The 25,217-nt window shown below is 46.4% G+C and overlaps 9 protein-coding genes across 9 annotated transcripts; 3 read left to right on the plus strand and 6 right to left on the minus strand.

Annotated features, from left to right (window-relative positions):
* Window positions 1-16: 16 nt before the first annotated feature.
* On the minus strand, window positions 17-2,524 carry AGABI2DRAFT_218475 (hypothetical protein). The gene is made up of 11 exons (XM_006459287.1): window positions 2,157-2,524; window positions 1,881-2,089; window positions 1,744-1,812; window positions 1,582-1,683; window positions 1,222-1,525; window positions 1,136-1,169; window positions 1,030-1,081; window positions 925-979; window positions 742-866; window positions 645-681; window positions 17-591 (listed from the first exon to the last, which is right to left on the minus strand). The coding sequence occupies exons 1-11, from the start codon at window positions 2,447-2,449 to the stop codon at window positions 90-92; spliced, it is 1,782 nt and encodes a 593-aa protein (XP_006459350.1). The 5' UTR covers window positions 2,450-2,524; the 3' UTR covers window positions 17-89.
* Window positions 2,525-2,888: 364 nt separating this feature from the next.
* On the minus strand, window positions 2,889-5,797 carry AGABI2DRAFT_218479 (hypothetical protein; the record flags this gene model as incomplete). The annotated part of the gene is made up of 10 exons (XM_006459288.1): window positions 5,543-5,797; window positions 5,354-5,487; window positions 4,855-5,295; window positions 4,567-4,806; window positions 4,365-4,517; window positions 4,157-4,312; window positions 3,992-4,096; window positions 3,221-3,936; window positions 3,033-3,159; window positions 2,889-2,981 (listed from the first exon to the last, which is right to left on the minus strand). Coding segments are annotated over exons 1-10 (2,307 nt in total), but the record flags the coding sequence as incomplete, so codon positions are not given.
* Window positions 5,798-6,975: 1,178 nt separating this feature from the next.
* AGABI2DRAFT_201513 (hypothetical protein) lies at window positions 6,976-10,399 on the plus strand (the record flags this gene model as incomplete). Its single annotated transcript, XM_006459289.1, has 16 exons — window positions 6,976-7,169; window positions 7,244-7,289; window positions 7,352-7,534; window positions 7,585-7,750; window positions 7,807-7,847; window positions 7,905-7,979; window positions 8,030-8,118; window positions 8,170-8,278; window positions 8,328-8,550; window positions 8,609-8,690; window positions 8,753-8,933; window positions 9,007-9,222; window positions 9,274-9,618; window positions 9,669-9,803; window positions 9,864-9,946; window positions 10,005-10,399. The coding sequence occupies 16 exons, from the start codon at window positions 6,976-6,978 to the stop codon at window positions 10,225-10,227; spliced, it is 2,391 nt and encodes a 796-aa protein (XP_006459352.1). The 3' UTR covers window positions 10,228-10,399.
* Window positions 10,400-10,715: 316 nt separating this feature from the next.
* AGABI2DRAFT_65585 (hypothetical protein) lies at window positions 10,716-11,437 on the plus strand (the record flags this gene model as incomplete). Its single annotated transcript, XM_006459290.1, has 2 exons — window positions 10,716-11,314; window positions 11,374-11,437. The coding sequence occupies 2 exons, from the start codon at window positions 10,716-10,718 to the stop codon at window positions 11,435-11,437; spliced, it is 663 nt and encodes a 220-aa protein (XP_006459353.1).
* A 115-nt stretch (window positions 11,438-11,552) lies between these two features.
* Window positions 11,553-13,574, minus strand: AGABI2DRAFT_66371 (hypothetical protein; the record flags this gene model as incomplete). The annotated part of the gene is made up of 11 exons (XM_006459291.1): window positions 11,553-11,625; window positions 11,683-11,914; window positions 11,970-12,317; window positions 12,372-12,439; window positions 12,505-12,707; window positions 12,768-12,853; window positions 12,916-13,006; window positions 13,071-13,085; window positions 13,145-13,215; window positions 13,270-13,324; window positions 13,392-13,574. The coding sequence occupies 11 exons, from the start codon at window positions 13,572-13,574 to the stop codon at window positions 11,553-11,555; spliced, it is 1,425 nt and encodes a 474-aa protein (XP_006459354.1).
* A 265-nt stretch (window positions 13,575-13,839) lies between these two features.
* On the minus strand, window positions 13,840-15,594 carry AGABI2DRAFT_191350 (hypothetical protein). Its single transcript, XM_006459292.1, has 5 exons — window positions 15,492-15,594; window positions 15,366-15,430; window positions 15,280-15,309; window positions 14,145-15,226; window positions 13,840-14,085 (listed from the first exon to the last, which is right to left on the minus strand). Exons 1-5 carry the CDS (start codon window positions 15,544-15,546, stop codon window positions 14,061-14,063), a joined length of 1,257 nt encoding a protein of 418 aa, XP_006459355.1. The 5' UTR covers window positions 15,547-15,594; the 3' UTR covers window positions 13,840-14,060.
* An 801-nt stretch (window positions 15,595-16,395) lies between these two features.
* AGABI2DRAFT_65875 (hypothetical protein) lies at window positions 16,396-16,782 on the plus strand (the record flags this gene model as incomplete). The annotated part of the gene is made up of 1 exon (XM_006459293.1): window positions 16,396-16,782. A coding segment is annotated over one exon (387 nt), but the record flags the coding sequence as incomplete, so codon positions are not given.
* A 1,553-nt stretch (window positions 16,783-18,335) lies between these two features.
* Window positions 18,336-20,584, minus strand: AGABI2DRAFT_201520 (hypothetical protein). The gene is made up of 9 exons (XM_006459294.1): window positions 20,499-20,584; window positions 19,920-20,445; window positions 19,618-19,867; window positions 19,465-19,563; window positions 19,344-19,415; window positions 18,984-19,290; window positions 18,799-18,933; window positions 18,679-18,742; window positions 18,336-18,624 (listed from the first exon to the last, which is right to left on the minus strand). The coding sequence occupies exons 2-9, from the start codon at window positions 20,363-20,365 to the stop codon at window positions 18,531-18,533; spliced, it is 1,467 nt and encodes a 488-aa protein (XP_006459357.1). The 5' UTR covers window positions 20,366-20,445; window positions 20,499-20,584; the 3' UTR covers window positions 18,336-18,530.
* A 730-nt stretch (window positions 20,585-21,314) lies between these two features.
* On the minus strand, window positions 21,315-25,039 carry AGABI2DRAFT_191352 (hypothetical protein). Its single transcript, XM_006459295.1, has 13 exons — window positions 24,806-25,039; window positions 24,457-24,754; window positions 24,213-24,402; window positions 23,926-24,163; window positions 23,791-23,875; window positions 23,551-23,739; window positions 23,372-23,497; window positions 23,178-23,321; window positions 23,097-23,119; window positions 22,508-23,048; window positions 22,326-22,456; window positions 21,674-22,272; window positions 21,315-21,561 (listed from the first exon to the last, which is right to left on the minus strand). Exons 1-12 carry the CDS (start codon window positions 24,889-24,891, stop codon window positions 21,819-21,821), a joined length of 2,505 nt encoding a protein of 834 aa, XP_006459358.1. The 5' UTR covers window positions 24,892-25,039; the 3' UTR covers window positions 21,315-21,561; window positions 21,674-21,818.
* Between the last annotated feature and the right edge of the window lie 178 nt (window positions 25,040-25,217).

Below are 25,217 nucleotides of genomic sequence, written 5' to 3' on the forward strand. Positions count from 1 at the left end.
TATGCAAACGATTGAAAGAGAGGGCAAGGAAAAAAGAAAGAACACACGAAAGTTCTTCACCAATAGGGTTCAGAATTTGGTAATTAATCCTAAACTTGCATGATAATTCCAACACAGAGCATCATCAACACAGCGTAAAACAGCGAATCAGGAACTTCAACACCAATAGCACCGCTCGATCCAGGAGGTACGCCAAGTGTAACTTTCGCATTAGACAAAGTTGTCACGGACGTCTTACCATCCGACATCGTCACTGTAACAACTATAGGTGCAGGTGAAACGGTCGGTATTGCCGAAGCATTAAATCCCATCGTCGCCGACGCCTCGACAAGTATAGGTCTATAGGTGCTTGATGCCAATCCAGAGCTCACTATACCGCCTAAGCTTGCTGGAACGGATGTATTGAATGTATATGGAGGTGTTGTAAATGTAGGTGTTGGGACGAGGAAGTTGGGAAGAGTAGTATCAATGGTAGTTTGAGGCGCGAACACTGTGGAAGACATCTGTGTCGATCCAGAAGTGATGTTTGTCTGGTTGTCATTGAGAGGGTATAAACCGATCTTGGGAGGTTCTCTCCTATCAATACCATAACTGTAAAATAGGTGAGGAGAAGCCATAAAGCACAAGGAGCAAGATCAATATACCTGAAAACGGAATAAACGGTCTGTAGAAAAGCGGAACCTTTTTTTTATACGCGTCGTTAAGATAAAAAGCAGCGCTCGCGTTCAACTGATGACTTACCCATCTGCCAGTCTATCCCATCGGACGAAGGAGGAAGACCTCTTGGCCATGAAAGACACAGATTCGGATTTCCAGAAGCAGGTCCAATAATATAATCTTCAGGACGTAAAAAGTATTCCCTTGAGCTTTGTACAGGTGATCAGCACGAGAGATTCTTTGAGATCCGACTCGGCATTCACTCACCCAAACGTAAAGGAGAGTAAGATGCTTGTCGTGCACGGTACGATCCACTGTCCGCCTAGTTGGAAAATGAATATCGGAACTGCGCCAGCGAACAATGCAGCTCACTGTCAGCATCAACAAGTCGAGCTCCGTCGATCATGTCATAAAGCCGCACAACCTGCACCGGATATCAATCAACTGTTCTTAAACATACGTGAAACGGAAGACACACGTCTTGGAAAGGGCCGTACATGCCAAATGTGCCTCTGGGAAGGCGTTAAATGCGAGTATGAAATATTAGACCAAAATAAAACATACACATCCAACAACGCAAGTGATACATTTCGGGTAGCGGCAGCTTGACTGGGTATGGGCGTTAGCTGAGTCCCATTCACACTGAACGAGGATAACGGTATCGCCCAATGTAGATAACTGGACGCATTGCTCTCAGCACCAAAGGGGGAGAACTCGGTAACGCTATTCCAACTGAGGTTGTGAGGAGAGGTAACGATGGAAGCATCAATGGCACCCAGAGAAAGAGAGCCACCCTGCCTATTCAAACTTAATCCAAACATTGGATAAGGGAGTCCCTGCTGCACGAGACGAGAGAGTAACGTCGTTGCTAATAGTTTCGTTCTTCAGAATTCTAGATGGCAAAGGTTATACAACCCAACTCACAATTGGCGACTTTATTAGATACCGTTGAAAGTCTTTGGAACCCCATACCAACAATTCCACTCTCTTGATCTGCAAGGACTACGCTAGAGTTCGTAACGAACCCTGACATACAGAAATATCATTCAGCACATATTCACATAAGTCAAGGCATTCTGAACTCACCCATAGCTTGACCCGACACTGTCAATCCACCCATTTCTATCTCTTCCATCGCAACAAAACCGTTCGCATCTGTAATACGAACACCCAGACATCAATGATTGAAAAATCATCCAGTGAACAAAGGGTCAAATACATACATGTACCATCTCCAAAACTCTCTCCAAAAGCCGTCAAATTCTCATTGACAGACTGAAAAGTGGGACTAGAATAGTCCAAAGGATACTTTGGAAGTGACTTGCAAGTTTCGGTCTCACACCCCGAAGAGACCACCCAAAGATCCGACGAAGCAGTATCGAGCACCAGTCGAAAGTTGATGCCCCCAATCTTCATCAGAACATAATACGACCTTACATTTTAGAGAGCGATCGAATTATGAGATTGTGGACTTCTGTGAGAGAATCAGGACAACGCACTGCTTATCCGCTCCCTGCGTAACTGCACTCCATCCTGCGTTTGCTTGCGTGATATTCGGTTGTGTGGCATTGGTCGTAGAAGTAGCATTCACAACTACTTTAGTTGGTTCAGCAGGAGACCTTCTGATAACAAGGGGTAAGGTAGTGAGCTGCTCCCTCGGCAAGAACCTCGGGCGTAAAGCTATGGATGTCCCATCGGATTTTGCGCTCACGCCACTTGCGAGAAGCAACAAGTTGATCCATCCCAAGAAGTTGAAGAGGAAAAGCGCCTGGAATTCCAGCTCATAAAACATTTTGTAGTAAAGCAGTCCCAGAGCGCATCCGAGTGTTTGACGACGCCGTTACTAGAACCTCTTGGGTGGATGGAGAGATGGTGTAAGGAGTGTAGGTGTTATGATAGAGTAGACACTTGACTGCGCTGATGAAAGAAACAGCCTCTGTCCCGAAAAGGAAATCCTGGTATCCATCCAATGTTGTACACTACGCAAGTATGTACTCGAAACCCATAACTACGAAACAAAATCCACAACCAGTGCATGACAACGAAGGGAGAATTAAGCGGGAGGTGAGCAGAAAAAAATAAGGGCGCTAAATACTTAGGTCAACAGGTAGCGCTAGATACTAAAGAACGACAAAGAAGGGTGGTTAAACACTACCGATACAGAATCACAGAAACAGAAATGACCGAGGATGGACGAATACAAAACAGAGCGAGGGGTAACAGCCAGTTTATCTCTTAGCGAAAACCTTCTTCAATAATCCTAATACTTTGGGAACATTCAGCTGAACATATTCTAGATCCAACAAATGCTTGTTGTCCTTTTGCTACGGTGGGATTAGAAAACTATTCTTACTGGCCAAACACGAATCGCTTACTTTCTCCAACAGATCATCAATCTTGAGATCCATCTCAAGAATGGCCTTTTCTCGCCCTTTGTAGTGTAGCGCAATAATGAAGGTTCCCGGGGTCGGCGAGGTAATGTTAAAATAAATATTCGGGCGCCTGGCGATGAGCCAATTAATCAAAGGATACAGCAGTGAAGCAGGCGTATCAGAAAACATACCTATTATCCGGAACGTTACTCTCCACAATAATACCCTCCTTCTCCAATTGAGCATGAGTAAACCTATAGGGACCAAGTACGACAGCCTTGGCAGGCTTCTTCTCCTTTCCGCCAACGGTGACAACTCCAACTCCAGTGGTACTTCCCTTGTCCTTGGTTGCCGTAAGGCGGACATTTTGAAGATATGCCTTATATTGCTCCAGCTGTGAACGCATATAATTGTTGTGATCACATATCGTCTTGTAAACGGAATCCAGAGACTTGCTTTCCGCGACGACCTTTTCGCGCAAATTACCAAGGTGAACGAGTTCCTGAGTCACCTCTTCTTGCATAAGTTTAAACCCATCCACCTTTTCTATGATCTTCAGCTCTTCCAATTCTCGTAACATCTCTTTGACCTTGATACCCTTGCGCACAAGCACTGCATCTTTGGTCGTCGCGGCACGCTCTGCGATCGCGGAAAGATCATAAGGAGACTTCAGTCCGGCGTTCGGCAGAGATCGAATGAGTTGTACAAAGATAGATTTGGTTTCCATGTACAGCATATCACTTGATGAAACAGAATCCATGAGGGCGCTCTGGATGTCCTGAATAGGAGTTTCCCATCGACTATACAGAGGTAATTCGATCGTTCGATTCTCTTTTCGAGGAACCTGGGACGGAGCTGTTCCAAGCTCATCTGTTAGAATTCGTAGATGCTGCTTCTCGTTGGGAGACTAGTAGGGCCCATTAAACCGGTAGGTCCAGAAGACAGAGAAGAAAAAGGCTTACTAGAGTTTCAATATGTTGCAGAATTAATGAATGTGTGTTATACAGTTCGTTCAGCGTGATATTGATCATCAAATCCTTCTTAGAGAGGGCCATGTATTGATCCATCTTCAAAAATTTAACCGTTATCAGTTCAGCGAAATCAGCGAGTTGTTATTGCAGGCTCACCTCAAGGGTGTCATAGAAGTCGCCGACTTCGCAAAGGTTGTTGAGAAATTGGTTGATACGGGCTTTGTTATTCTCAACAAAAGGGTTTAGGGTCATCATGTATGCCTCCTTGGAGTAAGAAGGTTTGTTGGCGAGATTCTGAAGCATTTTAGCGATCTATATTTGGAGCATCAGAAAAAAGTCCGAATTGAATTGATAAGTGGCGCACGAGCGTGAGTGTCCGCCGAGGATGCTTGGCTGGGACACCGTCGACCAACATGTATGCTTGAGGGGTGACAATGGCTGGGTTGATGAAACGGAGGAAGAAAAAGCCGCCAATAAGAGAGCATATCGCAAACTCTGTTGCCTCAGGATATTTGCGCTAACAAAAAAATGAGCTACATATAATTGAATCAAAAGCAGTCACGTACCCGAGTCAAACTTCGAATCTGTTTACAGATCCACCTAATTCCATATGGTACACTTTCCATGCTTTCGATTATGGTAACAAGGAAACTGTTGGCAATCTCCATGAGCATGGTCAAGCGTGGAGCGATGATGGTTTGGACGTCGATGTTCTCAGCCGCAATTTCCGGCGCTACTCCTCGAGGCAAATTGGGTGGTAATTGTCCCGTCTCATCTTCGATTTGGTTGACCATTTGCTCGTATACCTGAAGAGGAGTGAGAATGAGCGATGAGAGCATTCAGTCTAAACATACCTTGACGGGATTGATCTCAAGGTTCAAGTCTTTGTGCTCGATTAGGCTGTTTATTCTCTCGGCCAAAACGCTTTTCAAGTAACTCTGACCAGGTCCTCGGCGAGTATATGTAGTCATCATTCGTGAGACAGGAGTATTCGCTCGAAGAAGAGATCCAAACTCGGTAGCCGTTTCGAATTGAGCAGACAGAACAGACTGGAACATGGTGAGTAGCAAATGCTCCTCGCGGCTTTCATACTGGTTCCCGTATAGAGTGAACATGACCGTTTGCAAAAGGGTATCGATTTCAGAGAGAGAAACAAGGCGGCATAGAGCAGCTATATGTCGAGGTTCAGATTGGAGGAGGAAGAAAAGATTGGAATATTGTTGCAATTTTCGATCATCGGGATAATGGCCTTCAGTAGGATCAACTTCTTCTAACGTTCGTTCCACTTCACGTTGCTGTAATGAAACAGGCGTTGTCAGGGTAGAATGAAATGAAATAAAATAAAGAGCGCACCTCATCCAAGGCCATTCTGTTTTGAATCAGCAGGGCAATCCGAGAATCCAGGTATCGGACATCTCGTTCCAACACAAAGTTCTTTTTCGACTGTGCCGATATCTTTGACTTGAGGTCGCGAAGTCGTTTCTGGGCTAACCGCCGTGGTTAAACGAAGGAAAACGAAGAAAATGTTGGGACGGGACGAACCCTTGGCCAAGTCATCCTCAACCTCAACGTCTTGCTCAGCAGCCATGCTGAACAGGGCGGTGACACTGTAACGATTAGCGTTCCTACCGGTGAGGCGGCGGGTTGACATGGGGGACATGGGGGACATGGGCTCATAAGACATGGTTGTCGCTGTGGGAGAGGAAGGATGCTGTCAAGAAAAAGGCCTAAGCAGGACCAGCGCTTGGAGACCGGCAACAGCGAGCAGGCGGGAGAACGTGGAAGAGGGTATCAACGAGGTCAACGAGGGGCTATAGCTGCTCGCCAGCGCCAAGTCTCAGATGCGGCTCACCGAATGGCAAATGCCGCCATCACACCCACACAGCTACATATACTGTAGTGTTATTCATATCACATCACATCAAGTGTATCTAACCTCCACAGCCGCCCGCATTTGCTCTTGATAGCACCTCATCTCAACTGCGCGGCCGCGAATAATGGCCCTCACAGTATATCCCATTCCACCGTGCTGCACACCCAGTCAACACAAATTCAACGGTGATAGTAACTCCTTACCTCGTCAATGGCGTGCAGACCACCAATAATGACCCCAGCCACCCAGATATTTTCATACAGCACCTGGACTGCCTGGTTCTGCGAAAGGCGGTCAGTCGAATAAGCACGCGACTCTTCGTCGCCACTTACAAAAGAATATCCTTTCGCCTAATGAAATAGTTTTAGCGGTTGCACAACATATCGTTGAAACTCTGACCATTTCACTGAAATTGTTATACAAAGCGGATAAGTGTAGTTTGAGAGCGACGAAAGGTAGGATGCGATGGGGTAGTAGCGGGAGGCACTCTCATGCTTTTATACCTGTCGGCCTTCTGAACAACACCTTGCTGGTGAGGCCAAAAAAACAGCTCTGAAACACCTTTGGATGATGTAGAAATTTGGAAAATTACGGCGTAGTGACCTGGCCGACCTCATCTGTCGGGCAAAGACCACAAGGCTCATCCCAAAACAAGAATAGTAACGAGTATCTTACGATCAACGACTACGTCAGTGACAGACGAGGAAGTGTTTTGATTAAAAGGAATTAATATATCACTCCCGGAACTCACTTAAATGAGAGGTTTTCGGGCCCGAGATCAACTACGGAACGGCTGAAACTTGCACATACCTAGTGCAGCAGAGTAGTATCAGGAGAAACGGCACTGGCACCATGTATGAGCAATGCATCGGACAATTTTTCATCCAAAAATACGACTAGGATAGTCGAGAACATCAAGTTTCAAAGCCCAAGTTGCAAGGACCGGACAATCGGCATAATTAAACATAGCCACGAACAGAGACCGAACACTAAGTAGATATTTAAGTTACTTATAGCGGTGAAGTACTCTATTATCAATGCACGTGAGATCAAAAGGTATTGATCGGGTTCTGCAGCGCTGCTCCTGACTAGCAAGGTCATCATGTCCAATCTCCTTGATTTCCCTCCCAAGAAAACCTACGACCTCGACCTCGAGACGCCTATCCAAGATTTTATCTCAGCTCACGGTGGAGGCCATCCAGACGAATTCAAATACGACATCAAACAGTGGCACAGTCTACGAAACAACGCTGTCGCGACTGTCGTTCACGTAGATCAGATCGATGTATTATCGCTGTGGGTTCCAGCCTTGCAAAGCGCATGCTTTTCATGCCAATCCGTTGTGATGATTCCATTTCGTGTCTGCACAGTTACCATGCCCAACTGACTTCTATACTGTCCAAATTACCTTCCGATGTGCGCTTTTTCTTCGGTTAGTTCGGTGGCTCATGGACGCTATTCAAACGCTTGGCGCATAGATCCCACTTGAAATTTCTTACGCTCCCGCATTTAATCCCCGTAAACTTCCGGTCACTCTGAACAACCTCACGTTCGAGCGCGCTGCTATCCTGTTCAATCTCGCTTCCTTGTACTCTCAGTTAGGAGCTTCAACCGATCGCTCAAACACAGATGGCATCAAAAACGCTGTGGCACGCTATCAGGTCCGTTAGAACCTTGTCTGTCACTCCGCTGATCTCTGACAGTTATGAAGTATGCGGCAGGAACCCTTTCTTACCTAAACACTGTGTTACCGAGCCTCTCAAAAGGAATGGATGAAGAGGAACAGCCTCTGGATCTCACATCCCCATTCGTCCTCGGCCTCAAAAACCTCATGCTCGCACAAGCACAAGAATGTTCATGGCAACTTGCTAAAATTAGTGCGTAAAAATCCATCACAAGTGAATTGCCTCTAAATCCTTTCTTTACAAAAAAGATCATTATAAAAACTCACTTATCGCCAAGATTGCTACAAGGGTAAATACAAGACTTTTTTTTCGTATTTTGATGTTGGGAATTCATGGAGTTTATGAGGTTGCCTCGCTATACGCGCTATCTCTACAAGAATTTCGTAATGCCAATCCGTCGGTAAAACACATCTTGCCTTCGGTACGTCACATCTGCTATCAATCTAATATATCCATACCTTGTTTTCGTAGGATTGGATCCCACACATCGAGGCCAAATACCATCATTTTACTGCTGTCGCTGCATTTAGAAAAAGTCTCGATGAAACAGAAAATAGTAGGTCCGGGAGGGATCCAGTTCTCTCTTTGCTTCTGTTCACCATGGTCCCTAGATACGGGTATGAAATATCTCGATTAAGTAAAGCACAAGAAGAAGCCAAGAAAGCATACGATATTGGTCGTCGTGGCAAGATAACGGCATCGGTCTTAGAAGATATCAAGGTAGAGACATCCAATCAATAAATCTGATTGATTTGACATTCGTGTCAAGTCATTATTAGATACTGTACAAAAAGATCTTGCTCGCGCCCAGCGTGACAATGATCTTATATATCACCACGACGTACCTGCCGCGGCAGCTCTCCCCATTATACAAGAAACCAACTTGACTGATTCCACTATTCCACCCGCGTTACGCGACCCAAACACTGCCTTAAAGCAAATGCAGCCTCTGTTCGATGGGTTGGTTGGCTGGGGTGCCCGAGAAGCAATGAGTATGTAACCTACAGGATCATCTCGCCATTTGCAACATGATAAATGTTGACTTCACAGACATCTACAATGACCGAAAGCAAACGCTAGTTCGGGAACGAGTCGTGGAAGCGGCTCAGGAGCTGCAGTTTCAAGCTGACGAGTATGTCCCCTGGTTTAGTTATTCTGACCTACCCATCCGGATAATTAATTTCTTCGTTGCAGACAGCTTAGGAGCATGAATCTCCCGGCCGCACTGGAGGCACTTGAGCGCCCCATTGGACTTCCGCCAAGTCTCCTGCGCAAAGCGGAGGAAGTACAACTAGAAAATGGATTATCAAGAGTTACAGCATCCATTGAGGACGTACGGCGGCTTGCTCAGAACAACCAAGCAATCTTGGATGGGGTGAGATAAAACGTCTTTTTCTCTTCACTTAGCTGAGCGCGGCATGGCTTGGCAACCCCAATCCTGACGACAGGCGATGGACATTCTCGATAGTGAAGCATCCGAAGATGAAGCGGCACGGAATGAGATCCCGTTGAACCGATTACCATCTCATGAAGCCAACGTGGAATTAATTGAAAAAGAGCGGAGATATCGCAGGATCCTCGCCGACGCAGGTGAAAGTGATGAAACTATTCGTCAAAAATGGGATGATTGGGAAGAAAGTATAGCCCAATTGACATGGAACGAGGTTAGCCTATCTCTGCGTTCGATGTACAGCTATTGATTGGATATTGCACAGGCTGATCTGGAAGCATCCGTACCATCATCTACAGTCGGATCATCCTCCAATTTTCAATCACTTCAAACTCGAAATCATGCTCGTTCGCTACGTGCTAGATTGGAACAACTGGATGCACTTCATCACGATAGGGATCAGCTAGTAAACCAAGCGCGTAATTTGGAAGCTGCTGATGATATACAACCTCGGGTGCTAAAAGTCGCGTCTGGTTTTGAGAGACTCACTGAAATAAGGGCGGATATGTTTGAGGACATTCTTGATGAGGAACTCGCGAAATATGACAGATTTATCAATGTTATGGGAGATCTGCAGCAGAGAGAAGAATCTTTGCTTGCAGATATCAAGGTATGATCATCTTCTCGTTATGATTGAATTTTACTAAAGGATAAGTTTAGGTTATCAATGAGCAATTCCTCGAATCTAGAAGAGATGATCCTTCAGTCAAGGATCGGGAACATGCGCTTCAATCACTTGATCTTGCATATTTCAAGTATCGCGAAATATGTCGCAACTTAGATGAGGGATTCAAGGTTTGTGACTGCATCTCATCATACAACCTTGAGGACTGTTAATCTCGGTTTTCCCACTAGTTTTACAATGATCTTGCCGGTATTCTGACTCAATTCAGAGAGGTCTGCAAAGTGTGGAGTCTTCAACGCCGACGAGAATTACAGTGAGCTATTTCCTACTACGTCGGAAACTGAGTTCCGCGTTGACGCAAAGACCAATAGTGATATGCAAGCACACATCTCCTTCGAAAAGCTGTCGCTCAGCGATGACGGCAGGGTTCAACAGGACTTGCCGTCATCCGAGGCGCTCACTCGTAGCGACGCACCTGGCACACAGCTTTCAGGCAGCAGGTTTGCACATCTTTCATCACGAGCTCCTCCTTCTTTGGAATCACAGGAATGGGAGTTTGAAGACATGAATTTACCCCCTGGACCTGGGAAATGATGCATCCTGTCATTTGAACATTCATCACGCCGATATTTCACATTTTGCATAATTACTTAAGCTCAAAGGCAGTGCACTGTAGACCTTTACAGTAACAATTTATAGAGTTGTGCAGTGATGTTTGTGTATATATGTAATCGTGCCAGTTCCCGTTACCTTGGGAATTTGTTTCTTCACCTCTTGTCAGTACCTCGCGCTTCCTTCATTTCTAAATGTCCTCCGATTCTGGTTCCGGTGGGGACTCTGATGGGTCTGGGCGTGGCTTCAAACTGAAGCACAAGGATAAGAAGCACAAAGATAAGAAGGATAAGGATCACAAAGACAAGAAGGATAAAGACAAGAAGGATAAAAAGGACAAGGACAAGGATCATAAGGACAAAGATAAAAAGGACAAAGATAAAAAAGATAAGGACAAGGACAAAAAGGACAAGCACGACGAGCATTCGGGCTCTCACAGCGGGTATGGTGGTGGGGGCTCGCACTTTGCGATGGGCGGGGGGGCAGCCTCCGAGTTCTTCTCGCCATCTGGTCATAGTGATACTAGAGCCCCCAGCGATGTAGGAGCATATCCAGGCGCCCCGCCACCTTATCCCCCTCCTCATGATCAGTCGCAAGGATTCCAACCGCCGCCAGTTGATTTCAAGTCACCCCCCCAGTTCGCGCCACCACCACCACAGTCCTCGCAAGCTCCTCCTTCTGGATATCGTGTGCCTCTTCGTACCGATTCCGCTTTCGCTTCCGCCGAGCAATGTGGTCCTCCAATCGCGTATGATGCCGATGGAGTTTCTCCGATCTTCATAGGATCCGCCTTGTTTGAATCTTCAGTTCAACCCTGCAAGATCGGACCGCATCTCCAACCTACACCTGTAGCCCTCGCTTACGGCGGTCGTGAAGTCAGTCATGATGGACGCTACGACCTTCTTCCTTTTGTTCCAGATCAAATGGAATGGGTTCCTGCTCAGTACGGACAAATCCCTCCAGGCCGTCGACCTGTTGAAGGAGGATATGAAGAAAATGGCGGTAAACTGTATCACGCGATGGCTAATGTGAATGGTGTCCGAGTTCCTGGCAAAACTGGAGATCATCTGTAAGTCGCGTGTCTGTTCTTCAGTTTAAACCATTGACAAATATCTTCTATGTGATTAGGGGGGCTGCGAACATCCCATTCGGCGGGCAAGAGCACGCCTATCAACAATATGAGATCTTGTGAGTTTACTTGATGTCGCTATTACGTCTTAAACCTTAGTCGTGTTCCTTAGATGCTGGAGATATTAAGGAGAAAGCGAGCGTTGGTATGAATGTATGAATTGAATGTAACATTATCGTCATGATTTATATGTATCTTCGCCTCGTGGCGTGGCGCAAGCCATACAAGCCAAATGGCCAGGGTCATTCTGTCTATGATCATAACAGCTGAAACACTTTGACTGTGGACCGGCGGAAAGATTGACTTACAGTGTACAGACCAAGCAGCTCCACATCTTTGAGGAAAACAGGTCCTTGGCATCTGATTCGAGCATAGTTTCGGTCTCACCATTCCGTGGCTTAGGCGCTGCGCCAAGCGTACGATCAACCCCTTTTGTTGTAGCTAACAAACCCAGGTTTTCTTTCTTCCGGTATTCTATCTCGTCTTTGACAAGGCACCTCGAGGTCAATTTTTCCTGTCGCATTCTACTGCCTGAAGCTGCTAAAAGATGGGATGAGGACTTGTGTCTTTCATTAAACTTGTGTGGACACATTACATGAGTTCTGCAGAAATGGGCCAGGCCCTTCTTTCTCTTTTCCTTTCTTTCGCCCACTAGCGGAAATATACTTTGAAGCAGGGTGGTTGTTACCTTCAGTGTTGATTGTCAAGTCAATCACGTCGTTATTTTGTGATTGATTCTTAGAGGTTCCTGCAACGTTTCCCTGCTGGGATGACCTAAAGTTGAATTTCTTCTCGAAATCTTTCCATAGCAAACTTTTGTCCTGAACACGTTCATCTCGTCCACCTTTCGATGTTAGAAGTGCCTGTCGTCGTTCCGCATCAGTCTCCTCAACAAACTCGATCTCACTTTCAGACTCCGAGCCTTCATTGTCTGAAGAAGTCCCTGCCAGCTTATGAGCTAATTCACCAAACTTCAAAAAGTCATGAAACTTATTACCAGTCTTTTTGGAAAGTGCATTTAATCGCTTTTCGGCAGCCAAAACACGTTCTTGTCGTGCTCGTTGACTAGTTGAACAAAATGGAACCATCAATATGCTAACTTTTGTATCCAGCGTTGATTAAAATCTTACCTTGCAGCCCGTTTACCCTTTGAGCTTTGAGCTGAATCAGCGGTCAACGATTGACCATCCCCAACAAACGCATATTTTGATGTTACCCTACTGCCAGCCTTACGCCGCTTGGCTGTTTGTCTGCCAGAGTGAGAAGAGCCTGCCTCCCTACGCCTACGTTTTTGAATCGAAATGGGTCTTGTACCGGCTTGTGAACCACCACACTACGAAACAGAAAAAGTTATGGTAAATCAGTTGTTTGTAAGAGATATAATGAAACTTACTATGTATTCTGGTAAATCGCCGAGTTCTATACCCTCTCCTGGTACACTTGCAGAGTCAATAAGACGATTCCCTGAAGACCAATAACCTGTTCGAAAAAGAAAAGTGAGAATGAATCCATGGTTTAACGAAACGAGAAGGAGTGCTGACCATCTCCATAATACCCTTTACTTTGGAGTTGGCAAACCTCGTCCCGCAATTGATCCCACAACGCCTGAAATCCAGGACCATGATTACCGTGCTGATAGAAGTTCGTTGAACGAAATGCATCGAGGAGCCGATTTTATAATGACGTAGAGACGTACTTCGATGTGAGCAAGCTGTAGATATGATGCTTGAGGTTCCAGAAAGTTCATTGGAGAGGGTCAGGAGGGCGAACCTCATGACATAGTGTACCCATTAACCAAGAAGTCGACCAATACGAGCCATTCTTTTGACGCAAAACGAGCTCTTTGGAATACTCAATATTCAATACTTGACTCCCGCGTCGTCGACGCGACGCACCTATGGCCTCACCAGCTTCCCAACAACGTCCTGCGAAAACTGAGTTATACTGATACTATTGTTTGTTATTTTTGACTTGTCATACGACGCCGTTCAAAGACGTTTCAAACAGATACACGCACTTCTACTAATTGATTGACAACGAAACCATGAGCCTTCATAATAGGACGAACTTGTGCAGCTAACGCTCGCAGCAATTGTCTTGCTTCTTCTTGGTCCTGGGAGCTCCCTCTTGGAAGAGCAGATATGAAGTTGATGTGAGGATTTGGGTTGGGTTCGCGTTCATTGAGGCGAAGGTGGACCATAATGGCGGCTAGCAAGTTTAACAAAACTAATGGCAATGTGTTACGTCATTCAAGATGACCACGTCAAGTCGTGTCTTTGCTTTTGTCCGGGAGCAGCTATATTCATCTAAATTTCATCAGAACATCCATAGATAGTCTGGACAACTCATCCAATAACACAATATACAGAAACGATAATTTGATTCTTACAAAGCAGAAAAAGCAACCTAAACAAAAGGAAAAAAAAGGAATAGCGAAACCTAGAAAAACAACTAACCCCGAAAGTACTCTTTCTTGTACACAGGCAGTAAGCTGATAGAAATAAGAAGCGATAATAGAGTAAATGGAGAGACAAGGCTACCCATATGGTGCCTGTTCATAACACGGGAGGTGAAAGGTGACTCCTCAAGGAGAAACCAAGAGACATAAACACGGTGTAAACGATATTGTTACACCGATGACAATGAGATAGAAATAGCAAAAGGGATAGGTGAGAAAAGGCCATCATCACAGGAAATTAGGTAAAAACGATCTGTAACGTCAACTATCAGTGGACTTATCCGAGCTACCAACCAAAAAAAATTGGCTTACACGGCGCCCATACCGACCGCGAATGCTGCAACACCCCAGGCAAGGGATCGCGTTTGTGGTTTCATCTGAAATCTAACTCGACTATTCGATGCAATTTCCCGCTGAGCAACTTCCGGCTCTTTGAATTTGAACTTGAATTCGGGCTCATTTTCATCTCTTAGCCTTCTTTTCAATGATGAAGCCACATTAGAGGATCCTTCTTCCGTCGTATTTGCCGTTTCTTCGTTATCATCAGCCTCGGCTTGCTCTGCTGTTTCTTTTTGTGCAGCAGCCCGCTGAAGTTTCAGATCTTCAATCAACTTCTTCTGCTCACGCACATCCTGTTCATGTAGTTCGTTGGTAGCCATTGCCTCCACTCTATCTCCCTCCTCGTCGACTACTACTGCTTTGTCAGATGCTGGAGTTGGTTGCTCAAGCCATTTCTTGGGAGTGCGTGCAGGAGTGGCGGAGTTTACTAGCTGAGATATAGCTTTGGGTGCTGGACTCCTGTGGGCAGTTCGTCGCAAAGGGGTTCTAACAGGAGAGGGAGCCTTAACAAATGCGGGTGAGCTCTCCTTCCGGCGTTTGGGAGGATTGGGGTGCGATCCCGTGGGTGAAGGAGTGGGTAAGGCATTTGTAACTGCGCGAGTGGACATGGGGGAGCTTTGATGTAGAGGAGTATTCGAGAGGGATGCGCCACTACCCGCATTGGCAAGGATCGAGGCGGCTGATGTTTGCTGAGAAACGCCATTCATAGGTGTAGAAGATTGATTTCCTGCAGCTGTAGCGGACTTTGCGGACCTCTTATAATTCGCGTTTGGATCAGGTTGGGCGTCCGCAACGATCTTGATGAGCTGCCCGAGCGCATATTGCTCCCCTAAATCAGCTGCAAGGACGGTGTCCACCCAAGTTCCAGCAAGGCGCGTGATATGGCTGTCCCTGGTGGAGCCATTGTTACCAGAGAGATCATGATTATCCTTCACCCACTGCAACTCAGCTCGTTCCTCGGCATCGCTGGCGTTGGGAAAGGCGGCACGGAACATGGTAGTCAGACTGATGGCGCCAGTATCATATCGACGAAGTATGAAGGCATGCCCATTTTCCTGGGCAGAGTAAATCCCGAGATGGGGTAGATGGTTGAAGCAAACAGACGTACCGTTGGAGTTTCAACTTTGAGACGTCCGACCTATTGATAAGAACAATTATATGATGTCATTAGATACGGAAGAGATATAAATGCACCAAAATATCCTTCCCCTGGCAGTGCAACATTTGGTATTTGACCTGCGGGGGAGCGCTCGATTCTGCTGGGAGACGGAGGGTTGGAGATTAAATTGTGGCGATGAAGGGTGGGATTGTGGTATGTACCGGTGTGCTTGATAATGGGATTTGCATGCTTAACGGGTAGTTGGGGTCTTGTCATTGTGGTGGACGACGCGCAAGGCGTGACGAGGAAGGTCGATGAGGGTCGTATCAACGACGAGCACGCCTTGTTGGGGTCTGTTGTTCTATACCTTTTTCCCACGCTCCTTTAAACAAACATGTGCCTAATTTGATTGCAAAGTTGGATCAAGAGAAGGACTCTATAATGCACCACTAGGACAGGAAACCATCTTCTTGCTTCGACATTTGAACTCTCGCAATTATTGCCCTGAGACTGAAACGCCACTTCAGCCTCCTTCTAGTGCCGCTCGCCATGCTATGAGGATGCAAAGTCACCTCATGCGTCCACCATTTTCCAGATCAACCCACGTGTTCCTTCACTTCCATGATTGAATCACCGTGATCGTCACATGAACCATTACACTGACGCTTCTTTGCCCTAGATATTGCTGTTAGCAGATGCAATGGCGATGTGGAGCTAGATGGAATGATTGAAGACGCCATTCTCAAAGAAGCTGCACAAGGAATCGTTTTCTGTGGATTGGCGCACTCCGACTAAGTAACGTCCAAACGTCTTCCTTCCAAAAGTGTGAGGCAGCTAATGATACGTCAAGTTGGTATGTCGAAGGAATGAGTTATCATTCATACGGATGCTGCGGAAAGACTGATCACTATTATTCGAGTGGTATGCCTGGTGGCTCTAGCATTCAAATAGGAACCCTCTTCGGCTGTTCGAGAACCTCGGTAGCGAACATACTGGTTCCCACTTTGGTGCGATAAGAGCATCTATAAATAGGCCCCCAACATCAGGTGCGCGCATCAATCACAATTTCAGCCCAATAACAGTGCACGCGTTCACTGCTTTTCCCATAACCTATCACTGGCCACCATGCTCATTCCATCTTCCGCCTGTCACAAAACTTGCACAAATGAACAACTTACAAGCGAGGAAGAGACTGAAGTCAGGAGAGCCATGGACGAGTCATTGAACAGGCTCAAGGCAATAGAAAGCGAAACTGCTCGCCTACAAGACAGACTCATTGTTCTTCGCCACAGCAAGAAGGACGCTGAAGGGTTCATCAAGTCCCATCAAAATCTCGTCTCACCTGTCCGCCGACTCCTCCCTGAGATCCTTCAAGAGATATTTTGTCAAAGTCTCCCGGTTGCCCATAATCCGGTGCTCAGCCTCGAAGAAACACCTCTCTTACTTGGTCGGGTGTGCAGTCAGTGGCGGCAGATTGCTTATTCCACGCCGGCATTGTGGTCCTCGCTCCATGTCGTCGCCGCTCCCCTTACTTTTCCTAGAGCCAAAGTAAGACTCGAAGCTTTCAGTGCATGGCTTGCTCGTTCGGGCACACTTCCTCTCTCCATCTCGCTGTCTAACGCGATAGAGTCTCGGGAGCTCCAGTATCATTTTCCGCCATATTTTGACCTCATTGCAAAGCACGCTCGACGATGGAAGGATATTCATTTCCAACTTGAACCCTGGGATCCGATAGATTCCCCCTTAAAAAGCATTGCGGGTAACCTTCCCTTCCTGGAGTTATTTCATATCCGGGTCCGAGGTGCAACAGCTCGCTCGCTTTCAGAGGAGGCTGGTATTCTAGCTGCTCCTGCACTCCGCGTTCTCTCCGTACACGATCCTACTTTGCGGGTGGTTGATCTCCCGGTCCAATGGAGCCAGCTTACAGGCCTCGATCTGATCTATTTTAATCTACCGGATATTTTCAAAATTTTGCAACGTTGTTCCAACCTGGAAACTTTCGCTCTGAATGTCGGGGCTGGAAGACGACCATTATCTTCCTCTACAATTTCACCATCTTCGAATAGTAGGCCCAAGATTATTCTACCCAAACTGCGAACACTTGATATCTGTGAAGTGGAATCAACTCGAGACAATGACTTATTGACCCTACTCGATAACCTCTTCGTACCTGCTTTACGACATTTTGCATATCAACTTGTTATCTTCTCGCCTACGCCTTCCTCGGATATTCAACTTTCAGAACCTTTATCACCGTCGAAAGTCTTTACCTCATTCTTCCAGAGACTTAATGAACCACTTGAAGAATTGGACTTCCAAGCTCATGGCTGTACGACGAGATACCTGATGGATTTCTTATATCTTTTGCCTGGACTGAAGAGGTTATCGTTGAGATGTCCCTTCCATCCTTCAAGATCATCGGAAGAGTCGTTCAATGATCAGCTGCTTTTGGGATTTATTCCGTACGAACATAGAAGCCATTGTCATTCATACTCACTCTCCGAAGAACCAGAAGGAGAAGAACCAGAAGTGCACGATTCAGTATACACTTCATCTACTTGCCTTTGTCCCAATCTCGAAGTCCTCCAAGTTACCAGTGCTTGTTTCTCAGCGCACGCCTTACTCGAATTTTTGCGTTCGCGTTTGGTGGTTAACGACGAATATCATATGGCGCGCCTTCGTCGATTTAACATATCTTTCAATTCGAGATTCGAGGAGGATGATATGACGGAGGAGATTGATGAGTTAGTTAAAAAGTCAGGGTCACTGGTGAAACTTGAACACACACTTGCGCCTACACCTCAACCCTGAGCAAAGATCCTACGGATTCTGATCGATTTGGATCTGTATATGAATGGCAGTGTTCTTTTTCGGAAAGTAGTAAAGCAAGTGGATGTGCTTGAAAAGGTCAATAAGGCGGCTGCATAATTGGCTGTTACAGCGTGGTATGTCGAAATGGAAAGATGACAATCCTGTTGATAGGCATCTGGGCCGAATCATCTGTAAAATTAACTTGATATATTCTGAATATACTCTCGAAGATCGTCATGAATTTGGGACCGGTAGCTTGTAAGTTTCATTGGTGACCAATTCTCGGGAGAACATAGCCCTGATTCAGGAAAACAAATTTAGAGTTCACTACCATGGTCATTGCCCTGCGGCAGCTCGCGTGATCTCAATCGAGACTCCCAACGACGTGCGCACCGCAAGACTTTTAGATACAGTATATATACATAATTATTCAGACTTTTGTGTCGTTCTCAAAACACATATTGACGATCTTCCGGATGCACAATCGTCGTCCTTTTGTCCGTGAAATGATGGAAGTCAAACCTTCCATATCCAGAAGATCCACTGTAAGAGAGAAGTCAGGTGATGGAGAAATATCGCTACCCCCTATCCACTTACGAGAGCCCAACCAACTCATCGACAGGTTCCGGGTGCAGAGTGAGTCCGTTGATGTTTACGGTACCTTGACACAGAGGTTAGGCGTTGCTGGCAATTAAACGCGAGCTATATCGAACTTACCATAACGCAGTTGGAACGCAATATCCCGCGCTTTCGCGACGTCTTTCGACCACACGGATGAAGTCAACGAATAAGTAGTCGCATTAGCAAGATCAATTGCATCATCGATGTTTTCGTAAGTCGAGAAAAGAATGACTACATGCTTATCAGCGTCTGCGCGGGAAAATGAAATGAAGTACACCTACCTGGACCAAACGACTCTTCATCCCAGAGCTTCATACCCGGCTTAACACCTGTGAAGAGATGCGGTTGAACAACAGCCTTATCCCTCGTCAAATCTCCTAATAAGGCTTGTGCTCCTGCTGCTTTCGCCTCGGTGAGAATGTTGATGAAGCGCTCAGCAGATTTCTCTGAGAAGAGAGGTCCTATTTGGATGTTAGGGTCACCGGGTGTACCACCGGCCTTGATACTAGAAGCCATTTCTCGGATAGCGGTAATCAAACTATCCGCGATGTCCTTGTGAACGATAACTCGCTCTGTCGACATACAAACCTAGAGTGTCATCAGCTGCCAGTACGTTTAGTAGGTAAAAGGTTTGATGTCACCTGGCCAGAGTTAGCCAATCCACCAAAAACGATTCCACGCGCGGCTTCTTTGAGGTTGGCGTCTTCCGTGACCTGACTGGGGATGAGTTAGGTTCAAGATATAAGATGGATGGTTTCTTACAATGCAGGGAGCTTTGCCGCCCAGTTCAAAGACGCAAGGTTTCAAATGTTTAGCCGCTTCAACAGCGATAATCTTTCCGACACGGTCACTTCCAGTGAACTGAATAATAAATTATATATCAGGTACATTTTCAGTGGTAATCCCATCACTCACGTTGACATTTCGTATCAAAGGGTGAGCAATGATTTCTTTGACCAAAGCAGGAGTTGCTTCTGGAGATGTAGAAATGCAATTCAAGACACCATTTGGCAAGCCGGCCTCATGGAATAATTTGGTAACGAGGTAATGAGTCCGTGCAGTGAGCTCAGAGCCTTTCATCACAATTGTGTTCCCACAAAAGATCGCTATTGAAATAGATCTGACCGTCAAAGCGGCAGGTGCGTTCCAGGGCGCTATCGCGAACCTACAGATCAAATGAATATAAAGTTAAACAAGGTGAGGGAAAGAGGACTTACAGCACTCCTTTTGCCCTCGGCTGAACATACACCATCGCTCCTGGTACATGTGCAGCGGGATAGAACTCTCCTCGAAGCTTTTCTTCAACAGCTATTCCCGTCTGGACATAACCTTTGGCAAGGAAGACATCAAATTCGCTCCAAGACTTCGTGAAAGCGATTTCCTCTCTGCTCGTCTGCGTCAAAAGGTTCTTCCAATGTTCAGTCTCAAAAAGTTCGATGGCCTTTTTGTAAATCTGCCTTCTTTCAACAATACGTGTCTTTTCCCAGGTTTTATATGCCTTGGCGGCAGCTTCGATGGCATCCCGACAATCCTCGCTTGTGGCAGATGCAGCGGTTCCGACAAGAGTGCCTGTGTGTGGTGTGCGGATTTCGAACGACTCGGAACTGCTTCCCGGTCGCTCTTTACCATCAATGATGAGGGGTGTAAATGGAACTTGAGACATTGCAAGGTTGGAAGAAGCAATGGAGCTTGTTGACTCTGATCTCTTCAATTTTATAAAGTGGATTGTTTATCATTGGGCTTCTGAAACCGGGGTTTTAGTGGGTATATACTGAGCAGACTCCCACACTACATACCTAGCATGTCTGGGCGAGGCCGAGGCGTCCCACCCAATGCATTTACCCGCATGGTGAAGTATCATACTACCTTTATAGAACCGAAGTAGTGGGCCTAGCTTACTTCGTCTACATCACATGCTTGCTCCATCAAAGGTAAAGTGGCTCTTGGTTTCATGCCGCATCTCTCAATACTCCCTTCCCATCGATGATAATCACTGTTCTCCACGTGAACCCACGGTTCACGCTAATGAACATTCATTGACGCCACATCTGGTTCAAGTTGGATTCTTCTACTTCGACTTTCTTTCATTTTGAATAATGTGGCTGCGTTTGGATAATCAGATCCTCATGAGTGTCAATGTACATAGCATTTTCGGATTGATGGTTTGATTGCCAGTATGTGCCCAGGCTTGCATAGTTGACTCGCGGCAATCGGTGAGTTGCCACCGCCCGATCTTCATCCTGATATATATCTATTTGTGAGAGCAGATACGACGCGACACAAGGTCCTATCATTCTTCCCGTCATCTCAAAGGGGTTTTAGGCAACTCTTTCCGAAACATCTCGTTTCTAAGGAATGAAGACGGTCAATACAGGTATTGGCGATTCATAAGAAGGCCCTCAGGTAGTGCAATCTAACACACACTCCCAACAACTCCATAGCAAGATTTATACATATTCAACATTGTCCATCATATTCAGAGTATAAACCGCCAATCATCGGAATGCTCATTCGTCGTCCTTTTGTCCGTGAAATTGTGTGGGTTTCGAACAACCATTTTCGAATATTAAGCTAATATTCGATAGGTATTTCCTTTGAATTTGTGAAAGACCATCCGAAAACCACAAATACTGTAATCCTTGGCGGCAGCTTCTGGCCTTCCGGCAATCCTAGCTTGTGGCAGATGAAGCGTTTACGACAAGTATAGCAGTGTGTGGTGTGCTGATTTCAAACGACTCGGAACTGCTTTCCGATCACTCTTCAATGATGAGGGAACTTGAGCCATTGCAAAGTCGGGAAAGGCAATGAATCCTTCGTGTTGAACGAATGGTCGGAGACAATGTTCGTAAAGTGTGTCTTGTGAGTGATCGTCGGATGTGCTGCTGCTTTAGATGGGATCTATGCGTCTCGTGTATCTCCAAACGAAGCGAAATCTTATTCAGCCACTAACACACTCATCGTTATCTACTAGGGCGTATACAGGTATATCCGAGGGCGAGTGGCTCGACCAGTGATCCACGAGGATTGCCGCTCTATAGAACATAGGTAGTCTATTCAATACTCTACATGAAAATACAGTTCTAAATATTCATTTGTATCTTCTAAATGCATGTTATCTAAAGAGTGAGGTCACTAGGCCTTGGTGATTCGAAACTCGATGTATGGAGGCCAAGAAATTGTGGCTTCGCTCCAAGATTCTCGGCTAATTTTTTGATTCCCGCCCACCATGTGTCTTTTCCTCTTCTGTTTTTCATGTCAGCATGCCGATACACCTCTTGTACAGGTACCCATTTCAATGAACTGGATTGAATCGTAATGACGGCGGCGGTGTCACCATCAGCGTTATTTCGCTTATGACCTTGCGCAACTGATTCTCGATGGTGCACCTCCAAAAACTGCATGCATTTGATTGACAGGCGCACGGCATGAACCCGATCCATTGGGGAAGGCACACCCCCTTGCAACGTATGCCCTAGTGAAGCTGAGCGAGCATCGAAGAGATGACCACCTTCTTCCTCGAACATTTTAGTTAGAACTGGAGTACTGTAGATGTCGGAGGATGCCTCGTTCCTAATAGTTTGTTTAACATTACGCTAGAGAAACATGCAACCAGGTAACTTTACCTGATGATGATACGTCCCTCACGCTTACCCTTGACGTCGAAAGCGTAGCGTGTCCTCAAGAACTTAACGTCTTGGCGTAGCATGTCCAGCGAAATGCCGTCTTCAGGCGTGTATACAAGGGTAGCACCAGTCTGCTCATTACATCAATGACACACGTTACACGAAGAAAGAAAATGACTCACTGCCAAAGCACCCATTGTTGCGATGTAGCCACATCTCCCTCCTTGGGTTTCTATCACGAAAACACGATCGCGACTAGCACTAGCACTTTGTTTGATGGCGTCACAGGCAGTCACCAGTGTATTCAAGCTTGTGTCACTTCCAAGACTGTACTCAGTCATGGGTACATTATTGGATATGGTGGCGGGAAGGTGAGTCATGGGTATATGGAATGCCGGATAGTGCTTTCGACCTTGCTCCAGTTGCAACAAGGATTGGAAGCCTTCGAACCCACCAATAATCACGAGACCATGAAAATCATAGGCTTGGAATTGTGCAGCGACTGCGCCAATATCCATGGACGGTAGACACCGATTAGTCCCGAGTTCAGATCCTCCGCGAGGGCTCCAAGCATCGACACTTAACCAATTAAGTTCATTGACATTACCATCAAGCAGTCCGCGAAACCCATTGTGGATAGCGAGAGGAATATGTCCCTGACGTATACAATAACGGGCAATTGCACGGGTGGCCGTGTTCATGCCACCGGCGGGTGCACCCGTGCTAAGTATGAATTAGATTCATGGCAGTCTAGTGTCGGCGTGTGCTCACTGTATTATCCCAATGCGCATTCTCTGATAGAAGGGAGTGGGTGAGCCCGCATAGCTATGTGACTTTTTTAATTGACTCAACTAGTTCGAGAGGTAATTTAGAGCTTTCGTCGAACAAGGAAGAGACCGATCCAAAAGCTTCGTAATACCCCAAAAAGTCGGATCCGCGAGCAGCAAGAGCATTGTCGAAATCTTTCGACTTGATAAGTCGAGCAACATTTCTGGTCTGCGATTTGTAAGGCAGGGTTCTTTCTTTACTTTTGAGACAGGACAGACCGCTTCGACAGCTTGCATCAATGGAACTCGAGTGATTTTATTCTCTTGAATTCCAATCATATAAGTGGGAGTTCCAGGTTTGGATTCCAAGATAGCTTCCACCGCCTCAACACCTTGAAGAGTTGGCTAGCGGGATGATGAGAACGGACTAACAAACACATATGCATCGATCTAATTACCAGGATGCGGTCCATAGCACAAGGGGGTCCACCTCTCTGAGTATGACCGAGAGTCGTAACTCGGGTGTCCAAACCCAGGCGTTCCGTCAATACATCCTTGATGTACTCTGCGCGAATAGGTTTCAAATCTAAGTCTTGGGCACCTTCGGCCACTATGATAATTGTTTTGCGCTTCCCAAGCGCACGGTGCTGATGGCTATTCAATCCAGCGAATGAGTTTTGCTAACACTGGAATCGCACCTTCTTGATTTCGGCACATAGATCGTCTTCCCAAGGATTCACTTTGGGTGGCCGCTCCGGAATGAAGATAAAATCAGCACCACCGCTATCATGGATGAGAAACCGAGTGTAGGAAATTCGATGAGTATTACTCACGCAACGCCAGCCAGAATCGCCAGCCAACCGCAATCTCTGCCCATAACCTCAACGATGAAAGCCCGAGAGTGACTGTACGCGGTCGAATTGATGTTGTCGATAGCCTCACTAATACGGTGTACTGCGGTCGGCGCGCCGATGGTTAGGTCGGTCAGTGACATGTCATTATCGATGGAGCCGACCAAGCCACAAAGGCGGAGATGTGTGTGTGATTGAAGTTGCTCCTCAGAGATAGTTCCTGTAGGGGACTGTCAGAATAAGGAAAAGGATGCAACAAACCACTGGACCTTCATCACGTAGTTCTTGGATGAGACTTGGCCACTCTGATCTAAATATATCGGCTCCAGTCAAAGAGCCGTCCCCACCACAAACGATAAGAGCGTTGATTCCTTCTTTAACCAGGTTGTGAGCAGCGGCGAGACGGCCCTCACGTGCCCTGAAACTGGCTGATCGTGCTGTACCAATGAGAGTACCTCCCTGAACCTGATCAGGACGATGCGTAGTGAGGTGGATTCATTTTCCGTCACCTACCTGTGAATACCATCCCCTGACGTCATCCCAGCCTACACGCACGATGTATCTACCTTTGAGTGTACGGCCGCCCACTGATTCAGCCGTGCCATCTTTGAGCAGTTCACCATCACCGAATCGCAAGTTGTGGGTGAGGTTCTGATCAGGTACATGGTCGGCGTCTTTCATGATGGCGGCTCCATCCATGGCAGCGGACTGCGCGGCCGCATTTATAAGATCGCCCTCGTTTTGTACTGCTTGAGAGTTCCCTCGCACAAGGCCTTCGTAGCCTTCCCGGACGACCCACATTTCACAACCCCTTTCATTAAAAATGAGGACTCAGAATAGTATGAAGGCGAATCTGAATCACTTGAGAATACCACTCCTGACGACTGCACGCACGACGGCGTTCATGCCTGCACTGTCACCACCTGACGTAGCGACGGCGATTTTCATATTGAATAGACCTCGTGAAGTTCGAGCTAAAGAAGTTTGCACTGAGCGTTGCCTCAGAGAGTGGAGTGAGCGGGGTTGATGGTCAAGAGCAAAGGATTGGCGTGACAAGTGAGACAGTGCGGACGAACGATCGTCGATAGGGAACGCGATAAACGCCTTGATTTGTTGCTCGCCATTGCCATCTTTTGTATCCTCAATTGTACCCACTTCATCTCCAGTATATTCTCTGGACAGATAAATCAACGGCTTCTGTTAGTATTCCATCAAGTCGTTATCAGCCTCCGCGTCTGATTGAAAGCAGTACTAGTGCCGTCTGCTCATAAGTA

Source organism: Agaricus bisporus (assembly GCF_000300575.1).
Source record: "Agaricus bisporus var. bisporus H97 unplaced genomic scaffold AGABI2scaffold_3, whole genome shotgun sequence".
Classification (NCBI taxonomy): domain Eukaryota; kingdom Fungi; phylum Basidiomycota; class Agaricomycetes; order Agaricales; family Agaricaceae; genus Agaricus; species Agaricus bisporus.

Excerpts from the sequence above, each read along its gene's own strand:
- AGABI2DRAFT_218475 (XM_006459287.1), bottom strand. The coding sequence starts at position 2,449 with ATGTTTTATGAGCTGGAATTCCAGGCGCTTTTCCTCTTCAACTTCTTG. Across the intron at positions 1,526-1,581 it reads ATCTAATAAAGTCGCCAATT|CAACGACGTTACTCTCTCGT; the intron begins GTGAGTTGGGTT and ends CGAAACTATTAG. Across the intron at positions 682-741 it reads TGGGATAGACTGGCAGATGG|GTTCCGCTTTTCTACAGACC; the intron begins GTAAGTCATCAG and ends TATAAAAAAAAG.
- AGABI2DRAFT_191350 (XM_006459292.1), bottom strand. The coding sequence starts at position 15,546 with ATGACAAGACCCCAACTACCCGTTAAGCATGCAAATCCCATTATCAAG. Across the intron at positions 15,227-15,279 it reads TCAAAGTTGAAACTCCAACG|GAAAATGGGCATGCCTTCAT; the intron begins GTACGTCTGTTT and ends TACTCTGCCCAG. Across the intron at positions 14,086-14,144 it reads GCGGTCGGTATGGGCGCCGT|ATCGTTTTTACCTAATTTCC; the intron begins GTAAGCCAATTT and ends TTGACGTTACAG.
- AGABI2DRAFT_201520 (XM_006459294.1), bottom strand. The coding sequence starts at position 20,365 with ATGTCTCAAGTTCCATTTACACCCCTCATCATTGATGGTAAAGAGCGA. Across the intron at positions 19,291-19,343 it reads GATTGGCTAACTCTGGCCAG|GTTTGTATGTCGACAGAGCG; the intron begins GTGACATCAAAC and ends ATGACACTCTAG. Across the intron at positions 18,934-18,983 it reads TGAAGAGTCGTTTGGTCCAG|TCATTCTTTTCTCGACTTAC; the intron begins GTAGGTGTACTT and ends ATAAGCATGTAG.
- AGABI2DRAFT_191352 (XM_006459295.1), bottom strand. The coding sequence starts at position 24,891 with ATGAAAATCGCCGTCGCTACGTCAGGTGGTGACAGTGCAGGCATGAAC. Across the intron at positions 24,755-24,805 it reads GTCAGGAGTGGTATTCTCAA|GGGTTGTGAAATGTGGGTCG; the intron begins GTGATTCAGATT and ends TTTTAATGAAAG. Across the intron at positions 23,498-23,550 it reads GTGCTATGGACCGCATCCTG|CCAACTCTTCAAGGTGTTGA; the intron begins GTAATTAGATCG and ends TCATCCCGCTAG.